This window comes from Dermacentor silvarum, chromosome 1 (genome assembly GCF_013339745.2).
Source record: "Dermacentor silvarum isolate Dsil-2018 chromosome 1, BIME_Dsil_1.4, whole genome shotgun sequence".
In the NCBI taxonomy this organism is placed as follows: domain Eukaryota; kingdom Metazoa; phylum Arthropoda; class Arachnida; order Ixodida; family Ixodidae; genus Dermacentor; species Dermacentor silvarum.
The window spans coordinates 238909811-238931791 of NC_051154.1; the positions used below are offsets into that span (position 1 = coordinate 238909811).

The following is a 21981-nucleotide window of genomic DNA, read 5'->3' on the forward strand; positions in this document are numbered from 1 at the left end:
AACCTCAACTGCTTAGCGCGGCCGGCCGAGCGTCATCTGCAACAGCACGTCGCGGCCAGGCCCGAAAGACGATCTTATCTGCCCAAGCAGGGGATATGTAATTGAAAAAAAAAAGTTATACTTTAAGTTTCATCCCCATCGGTTACTACTTACGGGGGCTGGTAAAGTGCGCTTATACACTTTTGAAGGATGTCGGTAATCTGTCGGTAATACCTCGCTAGTGCCGGCCATATGCACTAAAACGGGTATTTTTATTCGTCTGGAGATTTCCTTATGAGCTCGGATTCCATGAGAAGGAAATACCATCGTGAGAGTTCGATAACTGTTGATACGTTTGACTCCTGCTCCACAGGCCTATGGTCAGGTTCTTAGGAATTCACATAAATTCATGCACGTACGCCTTGGTAATGTTCGCGATAAGGCCACTCTCACTCGTTTTTCTTTCTTCTTCCTTTTCTTCTTTTTTATAACTTCTCGACAAAATACGTCCGTGACTGTAACATTACCCGATGGATTCGTGGATTAAAAAGGCATTTCTTAGTTCAGAGGCTTCAATGGAGACATCAGAATAGAAGTAATAAAAAAAGCGTGAGTTGACCAGTCATTTCGTAACGATAAGCTTTGCATTTAGATTGCTGATAACTTCATTGGTTTAGTTTCAATGAGCCCCTCCTAAATTCACTGAGCTACGCTTGGCAATGTCAAAGGGCCTTCACCGTACCAGTTAGACGTCAAAAAAAGAGATGCCCCTTCCACTAGCCCACTACCCCTTCCGCAAGTATCAATCAATCAATCAATCAATCAATCAATCAATCAATCAATCAATCAATCAATCAATCAATCAATCAATCAATCAATCAATCAATCAATCATCAATCAATTTATTTATCATGACCAGGATCAACCCTAAGGTCTGAGTGCTGGTGCACGCATACATAAAAAAAACTGCAGGGGAATAAAAGTAAAAAAAAAAAGACTGGGTAAAAAGAACAAGTTTGAAAAGAAAACTGGGGCGCTATAACGTAAAATGATTCCAAACTGTTTTGATTCCAAACTCCTGACGTCAAATTTACATAACCACCGACCCAAGCATCGGGCGGTGATCCGCAGCGTTGTCTAAACCCAATCAAACACTCTCCTCGTTTATAGGAGGTCCCCTTTGTTCACTTTCAAAACCAATAACATTGTCTACGCTCAGCGGTTTTTCTTATCTGAAGCAAAATAAAGATGACGGCTATTATAAGGAACTGTACAGAAGCACACGCAATCTATCGTTATCGATGATGAGAAAACGGAAAAAAGAAAATTACAGTAACCTTATCTTGAAAGCTAATGGTAATACAAAGGAAATTTGGCGTATAATAAAGACAGTCACCAAACCGGAACTGCAACAACTTCTTTTACCTGACTTAAATGTTATCGGTTGTAATGAAAGGGAACTTGCAGAACTATTCAATGATTATTTCGTAACCATAGGAAAACAGTTGGCAACCTTTACAAACTAAGAATATGACTCACCGATCCCTACTATTCACAATAATACTTTCGTTTTTCGAGAAATTACAGAAGCTGAAATCATTGCAGTAGCACGTCAGATGTCATCCAACAAGGCCATGGGTCATGATGGAATACCAGTTAAGATACTGAAGGACAACATTGAAACCTTATGCAAACCTCTTGCAGTAATTTTCATCCCATCATTCGTTACAGGTGTGTACCCCGAACAGCTTAAGATAGGGAGGGTGACACCACTACACAAAGAAGAATGTGCCGACATCATAGCGAATTACCGTCCCATAACAATTTTATCATGCGTGAACACACTTTTTGAGAAACTGGTAGCCAAAAGAATGATTGACTTTATTACAAAATACAGTATCCTAACTCCGAATCAACATGGCTTTAGAAAGGAATACTGCACGGCTACTGCAGTAAATTTTGTGGCAGAAACAGTAAACCGTGCTTTAAACAATAACCAGATCATCATAGGTATCTTCCTAGATATAAAAAAGGCATTTGATTCAGTGAACCACAATATTTTGTTGTACGAACGCTATGGATTTAGAGGGATAGCTTCAAAATTTTTTCGCAGCTATTTGACTCAGCGGACTCAGTTGGCAACAAATCAGACTGTAAACTAGTTGAAACGGGAGTACCACAAGGTTCAGTACTTGGGCCGATCTTGTTTTCCCTCTTTATAAATTATTATCCTCTCTCCTTGACCCACACGCAAGCAGCTCTGTATGCAGATGACACTGCCCTACTTATAGCACACCGCTCTCTTCAGGAAGCAGAATTACTCGCTAACAATGAATTAGAAGTAACCTCTCAATAGTTTAAACGAAACAAATTACTGCTAAACACAAAGAAAACTAAGTATGTTGTTTTCGCCTCTAACCGAAAAGTGGTACCTGAAACATGTAGGCTGTACATTGGAGGAAATGCTATTGAGAAGCTAAACGCACATACTTAGCTTGGCGTGACTCTCGACTCATCATTCCATTGGGCAACTCATATTGATCATCTTTGCAAAACATTAAGCTTTGGATGCTTCACGTTATTTAAGGCTCGAAAATATTTCAATTTACAGACACTCCGTATATTATATTTTAACGTATTTCACTCTCACCTAACACACTGCATAGAATCATGGGGCTACACGTATGCTTCGTATTGTTCGGTGGTTAGCATCCTGCAAAAAAGAGTTGTACGAACCATCGCATCAGCGCTCAAGAACGCACCTTCCACAAAGCTTTTCAGAAACCTCAACATAATGCCATTTAATGTCGTTAGGCAATATAAAAGTGCTACATTAGTACACACAATAATTTACTAGAACATACCCTATCATTCATCAGCTTTAGTAAAACCCAGGTGTAACACTCGACAGGCGGAACTAAAAAATCTTAATCTGCCGGTAGACCACAATTTTTACGGCCGTCGAACAATATCCTATTTTGGCGCAAAAATTTGGAATGACCTAGCTTGATAAAATGTCTGCCAAATATTGCGCCGTCGCTCAAGAGGCTCTTTCTATCCGGGAGCTACCAGTCACCATATTAATATTGTACTCGCAAACTGCTGCTGATATTGTATACATGCCGCATTGATGCTGTAATTTTCATGTTAACATTGTACTCGCTAATTGATTCTGTACTTACACAACATTTTTGTAATGGATCCTAACTAGCCATATCGGCTATGGATCCAGATGCTGTCACAATCATTTTTGTATATCTTTTTAGTGCAATAAAACATACTTCTTATCTAATTGGCTGACAAGAGGCGAAGAGCACGCTCTAGTGGAGAGGGTTTCGATGAGGCCGAGCCAGCACAGTGAAAATAGATAACCGCATGAAGAGGGTGGTGCCGGCTTCTCCGATTGGTCCGCTTCGCCTTACTTAGCTTGCGGTGGCTGGTCGAAAATCGCGGCGGCGTGCAATGGAAGATAAGAATGCCGCTCAAACGGATCCTCAGCAAGGAAGAGTTGGCAGAGCGATGTCGTATACACACGAAAGGGCTCGATAACGTTTTTACTGCCACGCAAAAAAAAAAAAAAAAAAAAAAAGGTTATCATGCGCAAATAAATACATGCTCACCGGCAGGTGCGAGTAGCGAGGGCCTGAGCGATCGGCGGGCAGCCATCTTATATTCCTTTCGGAACGGGGCAGTCTGTGGCTAGTCAGAAAAATTTTCAGTTTTGTTCGGCATATTAATGCATTCTTTCCGCGTACACGTCACTTTGACGTGGTGAGTTTTCGCGGTTTTTTGAGGTCGCGTGACAGACAGGCTAAGTGGGCGTAGCCAGAAAACATTGGACCAATAGCAGAGGGCTAATGGTGAAAAGGCGTCGAATCAAGAATGATTATTTTGATTATTTTTCTTTTGTGTGGTTAATCATGCATAATCAGTGTGTACACGTTATATCAAATGTGGAGCTATCGCGGTTTTCGTAACGTCACGTGACAGACAGGCGAAGTTGGGACTGGCCCGAAAATGTTTTGACCAATCGTGGAAGCTGATTGCAGAAATTGGAATCAAAACAGTTTGGAATCATTTTACGTTATAGCGCCCCTGTACATACAATGAAGCGCTAGGTGAATACAAAAGAAAAAGGATGAGAAGGGCAGTTAATTGAACAATGTGTGAAACATTGACACAACAACGCAAATCTCGGAAAAGAACAATAAGAGCGAGTTATGAAAAATATCGAGATCATGAAGATAAGCATTATATAGACTCTGTTCTGTGGAAAGTTGAGTGTTGGCGATGACAGGCAGGAACATTGAAATGCCTTTGTTCTCTGGCGATCTTGCGCGGAATACGAAACATGATACAACTGAGGTGTTTCGGGGCAGGTGAGGATACCGTGAAGGAGTTTGAAAAGAAACAGAAGGTCAGCGCGATTACGTCAGCAGCGAAGTAAGGGCAATGCCAATAATCCAACAGTGCTAGGACAAGGTCCGGTGTCCGTGTTAGCAAAGTGGTGATGATATATGCTTAGAAACGTTTTGCTGGACCCGATCTATAATGTCACTGTTGGATCTAGAAATGCCATTCCAGACGACCGACGCATATTCGAGTTGAGAAAGACAGGTTGTTGTGTACAACTTGTGGAACGGTGTAGGAGAATTGAATTATCTCGGTAATCTGCAAACAGAGCCAAGAGAGCTCATACACCGCATTGCAACGCGTTTAGTGTGAGCTGAAAAGTGTAACGCTGTATCAGAAAGTACACCGCGATCATTGATCTCACAGATCTTGCACAGTGGTACAGAATCTACCGAATAAAAAAAAAAAGAAATGCTAGCTGTGATGGTATGAAAGTCATGGCTTTAGTCTTAGCAGCATTCAAGGTGAGGTTATTATATTTGCACCATTTATAGAAAGCAAACAGGCAAGACTGCAGGATGCGACAGTCATCAAACGTATGAATTTCCTTTAAAATCTTGATGTCATCGGCATATAGAAGGAATGAAGAATTCCGAATAGCGGAATAAACGTCATTAATAAAAATGAAAGAAAGGAGGGGTCATAATACTGATTCTTGAGGGACGCCGCTAGTTGCCACGTAAAAAGAAGGCGTTTGGCCATTGACGTTAACATATTATGATCTATCAATAAGATAACTCCGCAATAGATTTAGAATTGATGATTCAACACCAAAGTGTGCAAGCTTTATCAGAAGCAGTGAGTGGCTAATTACATCAAAAGCTTTTCTGTGGTCACAGTAAATGGTGTCTACTTGCCCCCTTTGAAGTACCGGCGCGGAGATCAGCTGTGTCGTGAAACTTGCGAGATTTATGATAGTGGAGCGGCCGGTAAGATTTTAAAGAAATCCATGCTGATTCGGAATCAATGAGTTCTTCACAGAAAACAAACAAACAATAGGTTGTGAAGAGCAAGCCTGAAAATCATAGATGTGGCACAAAGAGAAATCGCGCGATAATTCGAGACATCGGATTTACAGCTATACTTAAATACAGCAAAACCACGAGCAGTTTCACACGTGTGTGGGAAAGTGGAAGTATTCAAAGAGATATTAAATATAGATGTCAATACTGGGGCAAATATACTGCCGTAAGCTTATAGAATTGCGGAGGGGACGCCATCAGGGCCCCAGGATAGGGAAGGCTTCAAGTGCTTAAGGGATTCGCTGATGAGCTTTTTATCAAACAGCACAGCACTAGAAGTAGAAACCATCATGTGCTGCTGACTGAGACCAGCATTTAAACCTGACGTTTTATATAAAGGATGAGAAACGGGCAGCAAAACAATCCGCGACTGCTTGGACTTAGAGTCGAATAAGCGAAAACGCTCTCCACGTTTATAGAGCGCTTGCATATGCAAAGTTTTTCTCGGCTCTATTTAGGCTGAGCGTGCCGTGACGCGTATATCATAGGTAATGCAGATTTGCGGCACTCCCGGAATTCTCGCACTTGAACGGTTCCAATCACTGGCTAATTTGAGCCAGCGATCAGTATTGTGTAGCGGATACGCAGGGGGCCGGAAATTGACGTGTACGTGGTATGGGACGGCTCGTGTTTGCAGAAAACACGCCGTTTTTCGCTAACGAAACGAATTCGTGCACCGGCAGTGATTCTTGGAAAATCCTCTTCGCTATTACGCTGCCTATCACGGCATGCACGCGCGCACGTCCCCCCCCCCCCCCAAAAAAAAAAAAAAAAAAAAAAAGTTACGGAATGCAGGAATGCAAGGGGGGTGGGGGGGGGGGGGAACATAGGCTCCACTCTGAAGGGCAGAAAGAAAATTGCAATGCTTAGGTCGCGCAGTATAATAAGAGCCATATGTAGGCAAGTGTACACGTCGGTCTATACGGTACGCACGCAAGGCACTTGATCAGCCGCATCCTTGTCAAGCGATTGGTTGGTTGAATCACTGATTTTCATGGTTTTGAGGGCCGCTGCAGCTGATGGCACAAGATATATGCCAATTAGCATATACGGTCTCCTAACATGCCACTATATATCTCAGGCCAAGGGGAAGTTTTTTTTTTCCCCATCTTCTTCGAAAGGCGGACGCCGTTTAGTCGGACGCGAATCCACGATGTCAAATAGCATGACCGTAGACGAGCAACTAGACACGTAATTGTGCGTAACCTAAATTACCCGGTTTTTTGTGAAATCGCTGCGTCGATAATATTATTGTAATATGGAGGGAAGATGGGAAAAATGGACAGAATTTACAAGGCCTTTTGTTCGTAAGTGATATTTGCCAATGGCCGGCCAACTTCGCTAATAATATGCCCAGCATCGCGATTGGGTGGCAGCTTCTCTTATACGAACAATTTAGCGTAAGTGCTTCTTGTGTGAATACGGGCCCATGGCCCCAAGACTTGTAAAAACATTAAAAGCGTGCCTAAATCTCCCTGCCTCAGACCGATGAATTTGATAAACTGTGGAAATATTTTTATGGGCAGAATCCTCGGACTCAATTAAACGATTTTTGTGCGTTTAATTGAGCAGCATTCCTAGAAAAACAGCGCAGCAAGGAAACCTATAGGAACGGCAAGACACAGGTGCTGTGTTGTTTAAATTATGGAATTTAATTATTTCTTTTTTTATGTTTGATTGCACGAATATATATATATATATATATATATATATATATATATATATATATATATATATATATATATATTACTGCAGTGTCACAAAAGTTGCCTTATCTCGAAACGCGATGATATGTTCTAAAACGCGAATAATTTTTTCGGATAGCTTTTGAGTACCTTTCAAGTAGAAAATTCGCACTCTGCGATCAGAAAAAAATAAGTTTTCTTAACCCACCGAAGCGAACATGCGCGAGCGTGCATCCCACGACGTAGTTATACTTAGTTGGCTTTCTGATCTACTCGTACATAGGCTAAGTTCTTAACTTAATCAATATTCAGTGCGTATGGACGAAGTTTTGGATCTATACTATACGCACATACGTGTTAGTACGTGTGTACGTGTTGGTACGTGTGTTTCCACGAATATTATACGCAGGTCGCAGGCCTCATTCACACCCACTGGTTCGAAACGAACCAGTGGTTCACACGCACTGGTTCTAAAATGACGACGAAGTGCTTCTTTTGTGGAACACAACCTGCCGGGTTGTTCAATTGTCGGGTTGTGCAATTTTCTCCTGGTCTGCTATCACCTCGGCCACAAATAGCGACCATCTTCCAATAATTTTTGAAGTCATGCGACCAATTAATTTGGTCGAAAAGCATGTCCGCACCTATGTTAACTATAATAAATTTCAAGATTCACTGCGATCAGCTTTAAATAAACAGGTTGGCCTAAATGATGAAGTTAAGGCAGTTAATTTGTGTCAAGTGATAAGTGACAGTTACAAAAAATCCAGCTTCAGTATGCAGTCAACTAAAGGGGGCACTTCACCATGGTGGAATCCGGACTGTGAACGCGAATATAGAAGAAGAAAGGCAGTCTGGAGAAAGTTACTGTATAATCAATGTCCACGTAATTGGAATGACTATAAATTTGTTTCAGCTACATTCAGGCAAACAGTTGACAAAGCGAAAGAAAATTATAACACTAAACATTACAGTTACCTATCGCAGTCTAGTAATAAAAAAGCCCTATTTAGGTTTCTACGGTCTATAAAGATTGTTTCAGCCCCGATAAATGTAGAGTCTGTTAGCTTAACTTCCACTGAATTGATATAGTCACTGGAGGAGACTTCAAAAGGCTTAGAGCGTCGATTCACATCACTTCGCCCCTATCATATACCGGCGCCTGAAACAGCTAATGATTACATAGCAGTCACATTAGAAGAATTAATGAGAGTGGTAAAGATGCTGCCAGCTTCAGCCCCAGGTCCTGATGGCATAACTACAGCAATGATAAAACTATTATTGGAATTATCTCCCCAGGATTTGCTTAATTTTATAAATTTTTCAATTAAAAATGCATGGATTCATCCAGATTGGAAGGTTGCCAAAATAATTCCGCTACTCAAAAAGCCGGGTGATGGGTATGCAATAGATAACATTAGACCTATTTCTCTGACCTCAAATCTCGTAAAGTTAATCGAGAGAGTTCTGTATCGATAGGTGGATAGGCGAGAACCAAATATTAAGTGATTCTCAAATAGGATTCAGGCCTGGCTGCTCAATTTGGTGTGCTCATGTTGACTTGGAGAGTCGAATTCAACTCGCTCGCCGCAACAACCAGTACGCGGCCTTAGTCACATTAGACATTGCGAAGGCGTATGACAGTGTCGATCACAGTACCTTAATCAACAGACTCGAAAGTGTGAGTCTCCCACAGTATATAATTGCATGGGTTCAAAATTTTCTAAGCGGACGCACATTTTATTGCTATCAAAACGGTGTGTCTTCTCACATTTACAAACAGACAAGGGGCGTTCCTCAAGGTGCAGTACTTTCCCCCGTATTATTTAATATTTTACTAAATCACATCCCGACACATCATGACGTACAGGTATACGTATACGCTGATGATATCGCACTTTTCTCGGTATCAAATGATATTCATAGCTTATATAAAAGTTTGCAATTGTATTTGAATCAGATTGAAATTTGGCTAAAAGGAATACAAATGTCGCTAAATGTCAGCAAAAGTGCAATAATTGTTTTTCCCTTAACTTTTCCTATCCGAATAACACTGTCGTATGGCCAGGAGATTATTCCGAAGGTGCAATCTTTAAAATATCTGGGAATGATTTACACAGAAAAGCTTAATTGGAAGACACACATAGAATACATCGCATCTAAAGGAGCACGCTCAGTTGGTTTATTACGAAGAGTCAGCAGCAATCGTTTTGGAATGCGCAGGGAGACCTTGCTGATGATTTGTTGTATGTATGTCCGCCCCATTCTAGAGTTTGGATGCGTGTTATTTTCTGGAGGTCCTACTTATAAATTACGCCCTCTGGTTCTTTTAGAACGCGAATCACTACGTCTATGTCTCGGCCTTCCAAAATATGTAGCGAATAATACTCTTTATCATGAAACTCACCTGGGCCGCGATTTTGTAGCGAGGCATTATGACTTATTCTACTCAAGTCTTATCATCCACCGCTCACGGCCGGCTGATCCCGTTGATAAGACGAGCGGACCGTCGCTCCGACCACTGACAAAGCGCGATAAGCGCGAAAAGGCATTATTAATTTAAAGGCATCGCTACAAAATACCGGCCCTGCCTTCTCTTCAAACTCGTTTTCGTATACTGACAGTCCAAACGTTACTGAACATATATGCTTCTCCCCAGAGACGCTCCTTCTATATGTTTATTAGAGAACCGACCGCATTCTTTGAGAATCAATGGTCCAGACTGCATTGTCTCCAGGTAGTTTTTGTGCAGAAACTATTAGAGCCATTACAAATATCAATCCGTGATGTGGATTTTCAAAATTTCCCTACTGTGACAGTAAGCGTTGAATTCGATTATATATTTCCTAATAACGCTAAACTCCTGCCTATTCGATACCTAAAAAGTTTGTTAGATGACTACCTCGAGAACCTCCAAATAAATGCAGTAATAGCCACATATGCTTCTGTAAGTGAAGAGAAGGCAGGAGTGGGTATTTTTTCGGCATCATTAAATTGATCTTTCTCCCTTCGACTACCAGACTTTACGCCAATATTTCAGGCGGAGTTATTAGCGATTATCCTAGCTCTACGAAAACATCCCACATCTATTACTTCAGCCGTAATCTTAACCGACTCCTTGTCTGTTTGCTCCGCTTTATCAGTGCCCAATTCATCTATCATTCTCCGAGAATTTCATTCATCCATCCCCCAACATTTACGCCTTATCCATCTGGTAAGGGTGCCAGGGCACGTGGGGCTCACTTTAAACGAATCTGCAGACGCACTAGCAGCGGCATCTCTTAACGGCCCGGTACTGAGGATCCTAAGACCTTCGGCATACGTCACTTCTGCGAGATTAAAAAAAAAATTTCTGTCCAAGAAGAACATGCCAAATCATGTGTACTCAATAACACCGATTTTAAGCACCTTAGGTTTCCTTGGCACAGCAGATGGTGTTCAACAAGAAAATTTGAAGTGTCGTTTACTAGAATGCGTTGCCGAATACCAAGGCTTAATTTCTATTCCCATAGGTCTGGTTTGGCGCCTTCCCCTCAGTGCTTTTATTGCAATGAACCAGAAACTATGGATCATTTCTTTATAGAGTGTCGTAGGTTCACCATGCATAGAAAACGACTTCTAGCAGGTCCCCTCCGCCAACTTGGATTGCCCATTACGCTACCTATCATTCTATCTCTGGGGGCGTCGGCACTAGGACACTGTAATAGGAACGTATGTGATGCCATATTTAATTTTGTAATGGAAACAAGGAGACTGCCATGCAAATTTTTTTCGCAAAACAAAAATATTTGCTTCAAATTTTAAGATGCTATAGCATGAAAATTAATATTAACGATTAGAATTCATTTATTATCTCATTCTTAAGTAAGAAAATCCCATATAAGTATCCTTCATTTTTCTTCCTACTGCCGCCCGATTCATGGCCAATCCCCCGTAGTGTGTTGTGCTATTTCTATAGGCACCAAACCAAACCAAACCAAACCAAACCAAACCAAACCAAACAACCGGCCCGTCTCTCTGCTTTTCTGGACTTTTCACTGGTTTTGTGGGGCCTGCCGCCCCACATCTCGCGGTGATGGCTGTGCAACCTCCCAAGGCCCCGCCCGGTTCCGGTTCATCAACGAGAATCGCTTCGAAGAAGCGCGGAAATACATCTAGCGACTGCGAGGACACTGAACTGTACTCCGCATCTGCTAACGAGTCATCGCAAGACGGCTTTGAACCTGTCTTGCACCGTAAAGCCAAGCGAAGGATCGTCAATGCCTCTTCGGTGTCAAGTTCGTTCACCGTAAAAACTGCACCTCAACGATGGCCTCATACCGTCCCTGTTTGTGCTAGAGAACTCGACAGACAATCTGCGCGTCCTCAACAGGCAAGCACTAGCTGTCCTTGTTTCTTGAGAACACTGTAGCAAACGAGATCAAGGATGTGAGAAAAACACACGGAAAAACATCTTAGCCGTCGACGTGATGACCACGAGTGCGCTGAGCCCTCTGCAGCGTATAACGCAGCTGGGCAACATAAGGGTTCGATCCATTGTCCCAGCGGATGGTACCATCATTGCAGGAGTCATTTATGACATTGACATTGAGATCCCTGACACAGACCTTCCAGTGCTTATAAAACCAGCAAGTGAGAGCAACGTTATTGTGCACGTTGGACGTCTTGGTAAGACACGTTGTGTGAAATTAACGTTCAAGGGTGATTGCCTTCCTTCCTACCTGAAGGTTGGCCACTTCCGCCACCCGGTTCGACCATTTGTTCCAAAACCGCTGCAATGTTATAACTGCCAGAGGATCGGCCATGTGAAGGGCGTTTGCACGAATTCAGCCACATGTCCCCGATGCGCCGAGCCACACTCAGAACAAAACTGTAATGCGACTGTTTTGAAGTGCCCTAACTGTCAAGGCGCTCACAGTGCTTCTTCCAAAGACCGCCCCAAGATTAGGAAGGAATGTTCTGTGCTCAAACAAATGGTTAGGGACAGTTACACCCACAAGGAGGCCGCTGAAACAGTGCGACGTAGACGCCACCGCCGCCGCCGGTCCTCACGTAGGCCCTCGCCAGCTTCGAAAAATGCGTTACCTCTTCAAGTAACAAAGTCACCTGCAGTTACCAGCGCAGCAAACGCTGACACGGGACGACAGAAAACTACGAGACGTCACTCTACAGATGAATGGCCCCCGCTTCCCTATTGCTGTTTATCAATACGGCCTATTGATAAACAGCAGCAAGTGCCTCATCCAGTACTGCAAGCTGCTCCATCGGATGAGGTGCGACATACAGATCAGCAAGTGGTATCGCTACTGCGATCCTTAATGAATGCCATTCGCGTGTTGCTGAACAACATGCACACAACGTCAGCCAAAAGTGCACTGCAAGTACTGGTCACACTAAGTCCGGTGCTGGCAGCCCTTGAATAAATCATGGCTCACCAGCAGCTGTCTTTTCGAGAGGAGGTCCGAAAAGCAGCAATCTTCCAGTGGAATGCCCGGGGACTCCGATCGCGCATCGCCGATTTCCGACGGTTCGTGTACGCCAACAGGTTTCCCATCATCATCATCTGTGAGCCGAACTTATCGAACTCAATCAGGCTATCCGACTATGAATCATTTATGTCATCAACGTGGTGAAAAAAGCAAGGTTATGGTGTTTATTCGCCATGACCCACTTACATTCTTCAACCTGTGCCACCTCATGACGATAACCAATGCGTATGCTTAACAGTAAAGAAGAAAAGACTTACCGTCACTGTTGTCGGTGCGTACCTATCACCATCAAGTATATTTGACTCCAAAAGATTACGAGATATCCTGTCAACATCTCCTGATCCATGGATTATCATCGCGGACTTCAACGCACATCATACAATCTGGGGAAGTACGAAAATCAACGCGAAAGGCAGAGCCTTGGTATCATTCGCCTCCGACAGCGAGCTCTGGGTTTTAAATGACGGCAGTCCTACTTTTTTACGCGGCTCCACATACAGCAGCTGTCTTGACTTGGCCTTCGTATCACGAAGTCTCGTCAGGCGTACAGGATGGTTTACGGACATTGAAACGCACGGGAGTGACCATATCTCCACATATGTCAAGATCAGAGGACTGTCGTCGTCTAAATCAAGTGATACCATCCGAAGAGTGGACTGGCCCAAATTCCAGGCTGTTATAGAAGACCAATGTCAAGGTAATTTATTACATAATTTAGAAGACATAATAAAAACCACAGTGCAAGATATTACATGTACTCTATAATGCGCTCTTCGAAATTCACTGAATTTGACGTAGAATTAGAGCGACTTCGAGCTATACGGCGACGTGCCTACCGTAGATACCGAGGCACGAAGTCAATGGACGATCTACGGACCGCTAGACGCCTACAAAAGAAGATCCAGCGCCGGTTAAATAAGCTAGAGTCACAACGCTGGACTGCTTTCTGTGAATCGTTGGACCCTCGCAAGCCCCTATCACACTTCTGGAGGACGGTGCGAGGGCTCAGGACGCCACCCGTACAACGGTCTCCATTCAAGGCTCTGGCCCTCTTCCAACAACGACCAGATATTGATGTCGCAGAAGACTTCTGTGCCAGATTATCCGGGCAACGCACAGCTTCCAACAACTTATCACGTTTCATCAGCTTCCCGCCACCACGTGACCCCCGCATGGATCTTCCATTTTCAATCCATGAACTCAAGGCGGCGCTAGCTTTGTGCAGACACACGTCGTCACCCGGACCTGACGGAATTTCTTGCAGAGCTCTGCACAGAGCGGGCGAGGAGTGTTCTTCTTGAAATCTATAATGAATCCTGGCGAGCTGGCACACTTCCTACAAGCTGAAAGACTAGTCGCATAGTTCCGCTACTGAAGGCTGGAAAGTCTCCGTTGGGGCTTTCATCGTATCGCCCGATTGCATTGGCGAGCTGCGTGGGAAAAGTGACGGAGCGGATGATCCTCGGACGCCTAGAGTGGTACTTGGAATACCACAACGTCTACCCAGATGCCCTGGCAGGATTCCGACGCGGCCGCTCGTCGATTGATAATGTCGTCGACCTGGTTACCTATGTTCAGCACCAAAAAGGGTGTAAACGTCTGTGCGCTTCTTTGTTCCTCGACGTCAAAGGGGCGTATGACAACGTTACACATGAATCCATCCTCGCCGCTCTCGAAGAGATAGGCCTCGGTGGTCGGATGTTCCGATGGATTCATAGCTATCTCTCTATGCGATCTTTCTTTGTGAGCACCGAGGACGGCCGCACTTTGCATTACACCTACTGTGGCGCCCCCCAAGGTGGCGTACTGAGCCCTAGGTTGTTTAATCTGATGCTGATTGGTCTCCTTCATCACCTTCCAAACATAGTTAAATTATCAATGTACGCGGACGACATATGCATTTGGGCGTCCGGAGTGACACGCCTACAGCTGCGCGCCAGGCTTCAAAAAGCTGCCACTCAGACTGCACACTATCTCCAAAATCAAGGCCTGGAGATTTCATCTGACAAATGTGCACTTGTGGCATTTACGCGTAAGCCTATGACGCACTACAGTGTATTAATCAATGGGCAGATGATACCATTTGTACGGTCATATAAATTCCTGGGTGTCATAACATGACAGAGACGTTTCATGGAGCCCCCATAATTGTACATGAAAAAACGGTTAACAGGCATCTGTCACCTTTTGAAATTCTTCGCTGGAAAGACCTGGGGAATGTCGACAAGCGCGATGCTTCGACTATATAGAGTACTTTTTCTCGGCTTCTTGCGGTATACAGCTTTCCAGCATTGACTAACGCAAGTACAACAAGCCTGCGTACTATACAAAGTGTGCAGGCCCAGGCGCTCCGGATTTGTCTAGGTCTTCATCGAAGTGCGTCAACGGCGGCAACTATTGCAATCAGCCAGACACCAGCTCATAACGACCCACATCGCAGTTGAAGCAATAAGAATGCACGTAAGGCACCTTGCACGGACTCCTTGCCACCATCTAGCCTCTCTACCTGCGGAGAGACCACACGCCTCGTTCTGCCGAATGGTATCCGCACATCGGGAGGCTATACCATCTTGCTTCACACCTGCCGCGAGACCTTCCACTCCTCCTTGGTGCCTCATTCAGCCAACGATCAACCTGACAGTACCTGGCGTCCGGAAAAAAGGAGATATGTCATCACCGGCTCTTAAACAGCTTACCTTACTCCTGTTATATGAAAAGTGCCGGAATTACACCCACATATACACCGACGGTTCCGTCTTGCAGAACAGCTCTACCGCCGCTGTCATTATTCCAGAAAAAGCCACCACTATCAAGATGAAAACATCTCACTTGACAACGTCGACGGCAGCAGAACTGGCAGCGCTTCGAGTCGCAGAACATTTTATTAATGATGAACCAGCACACAAATGGACCGTTTTCTGAGACTCGAAGACGGCACTGCAGAGTTTACTGTCAGCCTTACGGCGCGGTCCACAGGAACAAATGGTTTTCGAAATCACAGAGGCCATACGCCACCTGACTGAGAAAGGACATGAAATAATCTTTCAGTGGCTGCCAAGTCACTGTGGAATTATTGGCAATGAACGTGCCGATCAAGCTGCTCGTTCAGCTTATGAACAAGACAACCGCCTATCGATCCCGCTGTCTAGGACAGATGCTGCAAGGATGTTCCGCCTACTTTCACGCCAATGCACTTCATCAGACTGGAATAAACCACATTTTATGCACGCCCGCGATTATACACCTTTGATCCAACCTTAAGCCTTCGACTTCCAACAAGACTTCCCCGAAGAGATGCGACCCTTATGTGTAGGCTATGGTTGGGCGTCACGTTCACCAATGCCTACGCGTTCCGCATAGGGATGGCCGACAGTGCAGCATGTGACAATTGTGGAGACGCGGAAACGATTCGCCATGTTCTTTGTCAGTGCCCACAATACAGTGTGCAGAGACAATCGCTCTCCGTCGTGCTGAACCAGTTGGACGACCAGCCGTTATCGGAAGAAAGAATTCTGCAACATCGACGCGACTCAACATCGCATCAGAAGGCCGTGCAAGCGCTCTTGCGGTTCCTGAAGTCCACTGGCCTATGTGAACGTCTGTGATTGGGACGCCTCCTTTGTTACCTATGCCTGTGTCTTTTTGTGTGTGTTTTTTTTCGCTCTCTCTCTCTCTCTTTGCACTCTCTCCAACCCCTTTATCCCCCACCCCAGTGTAGGGTAGCAAACCGGAAACTGACTTCTGGTTAACCTCCCTGCCAATTTCCTCTCTCGCTTGCTCTCTCTCACTGGTTCGAAAACAATACATGACCGTTGGAGGATCGTAAATAGGAAACTTGTTCGAATAGCCCCAGATATTTCGAGTTCACGTGCAAGAGAACGAGCTGTTAGACGATATCAGAAGAAAAACAATTCCCCGTGGTTTGTCACTGTTTTTGAACGCGTGTAGAAACTGTTTTCGGCTTCCCAGGTTACTCTTTGCTGCAGCTATTGCAAGGTATATTATCGTGCTACAATGCAAGGATCCCATACAAGGCCACATGGATGAGCCCAGGGCGTTGGCCTCACGTGCGGACCGCGTCAAGAACGCGGTATGTACGGATGCTGCCTGGGACTCGACCACAAGACGAGCCAGGCTGGCAGTGGTGACGCCGTACGGCAAGAGAAAAATAACGCACCTCATGGTTACAGCTATACACACCCAGCTTCGACAAACTCGAGCGGTGCGCAGTTTCGCCGCGATACACAAAATTCGCAGGAGCACCACAGAATGCATCCCTCCCCTAGTTGACATTGACGACATTAAGAGCGTCCTTAAAAGACTCACGTGCTCGCCGATGGTCGACACCCCATACGTGGGGACATTAGATAAGAAACTCCGCAGTGACTACGGGTTGAAGTACATATGGGCAGGGTATTGACCCTTTTCGCGAAGCAGTTTGTTCTAGAGAAACGAGATAGCGCTTTCGGCGGCGCGCCATACGTTGCCTCAGCGACCGAGCACGAATGCGAAACCATTGCCGCTTCTACCTTGATTCTGTGCGATCAGCTGCAGGAAATGCAACTGAGTTTTCGCTAACGCATTGTGTTCCAATCATGCTGGATTGAATCATGTGGATTGAAGACGTGTGCAGCAGTTGGCTGCAAAAATAGTGACTGGCATATTAAGGAATGTAATGAATGTGTGGCCTAGATCGCGGACCGCTGCTGCAACGGTCCGAACGTGTTTCCGGCACTTCGAGATGTACGGCTTTCCTCGAGGATACAGAAATTTGCTCATCCGCCAGCGTTGTATCGTTAACCTTCAAAAGAAGGGCTTCAGCCCCGGCATACGTCGGCAAAAGTGAAGTACCGCTCGTTAAACAATTATAAAGGGAGTAGCGCCGCTTCCTGTCATAGTAGGTTTCGCGCACAGTATCTACACACAGCTACCCCAACTGACACGGAAACTTACGCCCATTCTTTCGCCAAAGTGTCAAGAATAAGTGAATGGGAATACACTTGAATATATGCGCACTATATACGCACAATAAATGACGGTACTACTCCCATAGCGCACGAATGGTCGAAGCTGAATGTTTCGTGACGGTCCACAAGAGTTAGCGAGTTACTAGCGATAATACGTCTTTGCTACAAGGTATTACAATGCACAGAACAGCTACGTTTCAAGCCTTGTGCGCACCAAGAACAAATATAACGGAACTAAGCACACCCGCGAGCGATTAGGCAGAAAATAATCAGATATTGACCGCACCGAGGAACTATATTGAGTCAGAAACGGGACAAGCCGCTGCTTCAAAATATTTGCCAAATAAAAAAAAAAGACGATGAGCAAAACACACTAATCCTGATTAAATTCATGAGCGGAAAGTTTGGATAGCTTGGAATACGTATTTAGCCCTGCTTTTAGAACAATTAAGCACCATATATATACGCTTCCCGTGCCGTTTGGACGCAGCTTAATCAGCTGCGAAAGCGCTTTTGCATGTTCTCTGAAGCTGTGGCCTAAGCTTCATGTCGTCCACCCAGTCACAGTCTACAATATCTTCCGAAACAGAGGTTTGCTAAGCCGCACCGGCGTCAAACACATCCATTGTAACCACGAAGGCAACGGAGGCAGTTGAGGCAAGCAGTGGACGCGTCACCACGTGATCAAACATGGCAGCGCCCACGGGATCGCCGCGAAAAGGGTCAATATCTTTGCGCGTTTCATTTTTGGTGGAGCCGCTGGGTATTGCACAAGACGGAACTCCGCAGCGGGCTTTTCCTCGGCCGTTTTGCCATGCTGACAGACGACCAGGCCGCTGAGTCAAGCACGGCGTCAGCACGCGGTGCACCCGGGCCGTCAGCATCCGCGGCGCCGCAACCGTCAGTCGTCTTGACGCATCCACGCGACCCCGGCACCTTCTCTGGTAACGGCACCGAGAAAGTCGACATCGAAGAATGACTTGGCATTTACGAACGCGTCGCTGCACACAACCGATGGGACCCGACAGTGATGCTCGCAAATCTTCTCTTCTACCTCCAGGGACCAGCACGCACTTGGTATGACACACATGAGGAAGAGCTAACTGGGAACATGAGGAAGAGTTAACTGGGACGTATGCAAGCAAAAACTTAGCGACCTCTTCGGCAAGTTCGCTGGTCGCAAGTGCGCCGCTGCGAAAGACCTATATATCCTGTCGTGCTCAGACAGCTACCGAGTAGTACGTTGCGTACATACTTGACGCCCTAGATCTTTGCCGCCGCGTGGATTCCAGTATGCCCGAGGCTGACAAAGTGATGTACATTCTGAAAGGCATCGCTGATTATGCGTTTAGCTTACTCGTTTTTAAAGACTGCTCGACGGTAGACGAAATTATCCGTGAGTGCAGATGTTTCGAAGACGCAAAGAGCCGGCGCATCGCTGGTCAGTTCGTGCGGCTTCCCAACACCGCCGCTACGTCGTCGTGCGAAGACGCTCATTCGGCCCTTCAGTCGTCCACTACGGATAGCGTTGTCCGAATTGTGCGGCGCGAAATCGAGGCTGCGTCGCCATCTTCTTTCACGCGCCCTTCTGAGGATACTCAATCGACGATCTCCCTCATCCAGGCAGTTGTCCGCGAAGAACTGGCAAACGCAGGAATTCAACTCGTGTGCTCCATAACACGCCCTCCGGTTAGCCCTGCCCCTCTTCATCGACCTCCACCGACGTTTCGACGCTATCGAGATCCGGCCCAATGGCGAACACCTGACGACAAGCCCATGTGCTTCCACTGTAGCGGCGTACGTGGGGCACATTTCTCGCTATTGCCGTTATCGTCAGCCCTCGTTTTCACGCTCCCCGTTTTTCTACCGCCACAGTGACAACCAGCGCCAGCCAAATGACCCCACATACCGTGACCGCGGCCCTTCTGCGTCCACTAGACGCTCGAGCCATTCGCCGTCGCCGCAGGATCGTCGGTCCCGCTCGCCCCTGCCCCGTCGTTTTTCATCGCCGCACCCTTCTGTACGCTCATCCCCGGAAAACTGACGGATGCAGCTCCCGGAGGTGACGCTGCATTGGACTCTCGGACTGCAAATCCTCTCCTTACATTGCCGACAGATCAGAACCTAATCGCCGTGGAAGTTGATGCCCTACCTGTCACTGCCCTGATCGATACCGGCGCACACAGCTCGGTCATGAATGCTGATATCCGGAAGCGGCTAAAGAAAGTGCTCACTCCTGCCGAGTCCCGCGTCGTACGAGTCGCAGATGGGGGAACTCCTGCTGTGCTGGGAATGTGTGCCGCTCGTGTCAGCGTCGTCGGTCGTCACACATCTGTATTGTTCCTTGTACTTGACCATTTCCCTCACGACGTGATCGTTGGCCTTGATTTTTTGTCTGCCCACTCGGCTATAATTGCCTGCTCGGCTGGTGCAGTCAAACTTGATTTCGTTGATGTTACCAACCTTACCGGCACCGTGTCGAACCAGCTCTGTTGCACCGACTTTGTTCGTCTATCTCCGTCATCCGGATACACGCGAAAGGCTACAAATCCAGAGGGTCGATTAACATTGTGGTTGAGGGCCAAAAGGTCCGAGAGGTACCTACGATGCGAGTCCTGGGTTTGTGGCTTCAGAGCGACGGGAGAGCAGCACAGACGCTCAAAACCATCAAATCCGCAACCCACAACATAGCCCAAATGATACGTCGAGTGACGTATAGAAAGGCGGGAATGCGAGAAATCGATACCCTAAGGCTCGTACAGGCCTTAGTGATTAGTCGAATCACATATGGCTTGCCCTACCAAATCCTGAACAGGGAAGAGGAGAGGCAGGCCAACACGATAATTCGAACAGCTTTCAAGGCGGCTCTGGGCCTGCCTAAATCTACCTCCACGGAGCGCATGCTAGCTTTGGGAGTACACAATACTTTCGACGAACTGAGGCAGGCCACTCTGATGCGACAGAGGGAGCGCCTCAGCTTCACAAAAACTGGTAGGACTTAATATCCCAGCATACCCGATTCATCTCACCGAAGAGGCCGTACCTCTCCCTCCTTCGGTGAGATCCAAAATTACAGTAGCTCCAATTCCCAAGAATATGCATCCCGAGTACAACAAGGAAAGGCGCAAAGCACGCGCACAACATATTCAATCGATGTACTCCAATAACGCTAGGTACAATACGTACTACACGGACGCAGCTGCGTATGCAGAGGCTACCGGGCAGCGCTACCAAAGGAGGTACGCCCTGGCAGTCGTGAACGCGATCAGCCAGCAGCAAATTACCGCGTCGACCACGGCGGGCTCCCCCACCTCAGCCGAAATGTTAGCAGTGGCGATCGCGCTCGCTCACGCGGAGCGTTCGGAAAGGGACTCAGTCGTGGTCACTGACTCCCGGGAGACATGTTGCATGTTTCTTAAGGGGCACGTGACTGCGGCTAGCCTCGCGATAATCCCCAAATCGTTCAACCACCGCCATCGCCTACTCTGGTGCCCGGGACATTCGGGGGTACAGGGGAACGAACAGGCTAACGCTTTAGCTCGAGCGTCTACTAACCGAGCGATGGCGTCCTCTTCGAACCCCAACCCCTCACACTATCCCTCACAAAATCCCATAAATTTAAATGCAAAAGACATCCTTGCTCATCAGCGCGGAGTCCGCAGAAAATACCCGCCGCCTCACCCACAACTTAGCGGGGAAGAGGCCGCCGATCGGTGCAAAATACAGACCGGGGTATTCCCCCATCTAAAACTGCTAAATGCCATGTATCCCACCCGCTATAGGGCCACATGCCCTTGGTGCGGTGGCATACCTACACTAATACATGTGACCTGGGAGTGTAGTAAGCACCCTCATAGGCCCACTAATAATATCTCAATGGAGCAGTGGGAGGCACAGCTCGCCCGTTCCGACTTGGCAGGACAAAAGTCCTTAATTAGCCAGGTCAGGCAGGCGGCAGAGGCCAGTGGGGCCCTGGACTGAGGGGCTCCGACCACCGCTATACTTCAAATATTTTCCAACCAAATAAAGTTTATATATATATATATATATATATCTCCGCAGGCACTGACCTGTATCACTGCTGTGCCAAACCCCTGTGTACCGGATGGTGACTATGTAGTCACTCCCTGTGTTAGTGCCTTACTTTCGCACGGCGTGTCGTTTCCTCACACCGTAGTGACCATATCGACTAACGAAACTGACCTTCCGCTCCTGAATTTCGGTTTCTGCCCTCAGGTACTACCCAAAGGGATCTCTCTCGCCACACTGTCGCCGTCGCACGAGTACGACCTTTCTTCCCTCTCGCCTCACCCGTCTTCCTCCAACTCTTCCGCAGCCTGCAATTGTCATTCCGCAACGTCGCCTCCAGCGCACGACGACATTACCAAGATGATAGCCCTGGACCTTACCCCCACCCAGACCCACG

The 21981-nt window shown here is 46.4% G+C and overlaps 1 protein-coding gene across 1 annotated transcript in view; it reads left to right on the forward strand.

Moving 5' to 3' along the window:
* Positions 1–11174: 11174 nt before the first annotated feature.
* LOC119438084 (histone-lysine N-methyltransferase SMYD3) overlaps positions 11175–21981 on the forward strand; it is a 58625-nt gene continuing 47818 nt past the window's right edge. Inside the window, exons 1-2 of the mRNA XM_037704762.2 lie at positions 11175–11376; positions 19672–19849. Of these exons, the coding sequence (XP_037560690.1) occupies positions 11175–11376; positions 19672–19849 (380 nt within the window). The remainder of the gene's footprint in view (positions 11377–19671; positions 19850–21981) is intronic.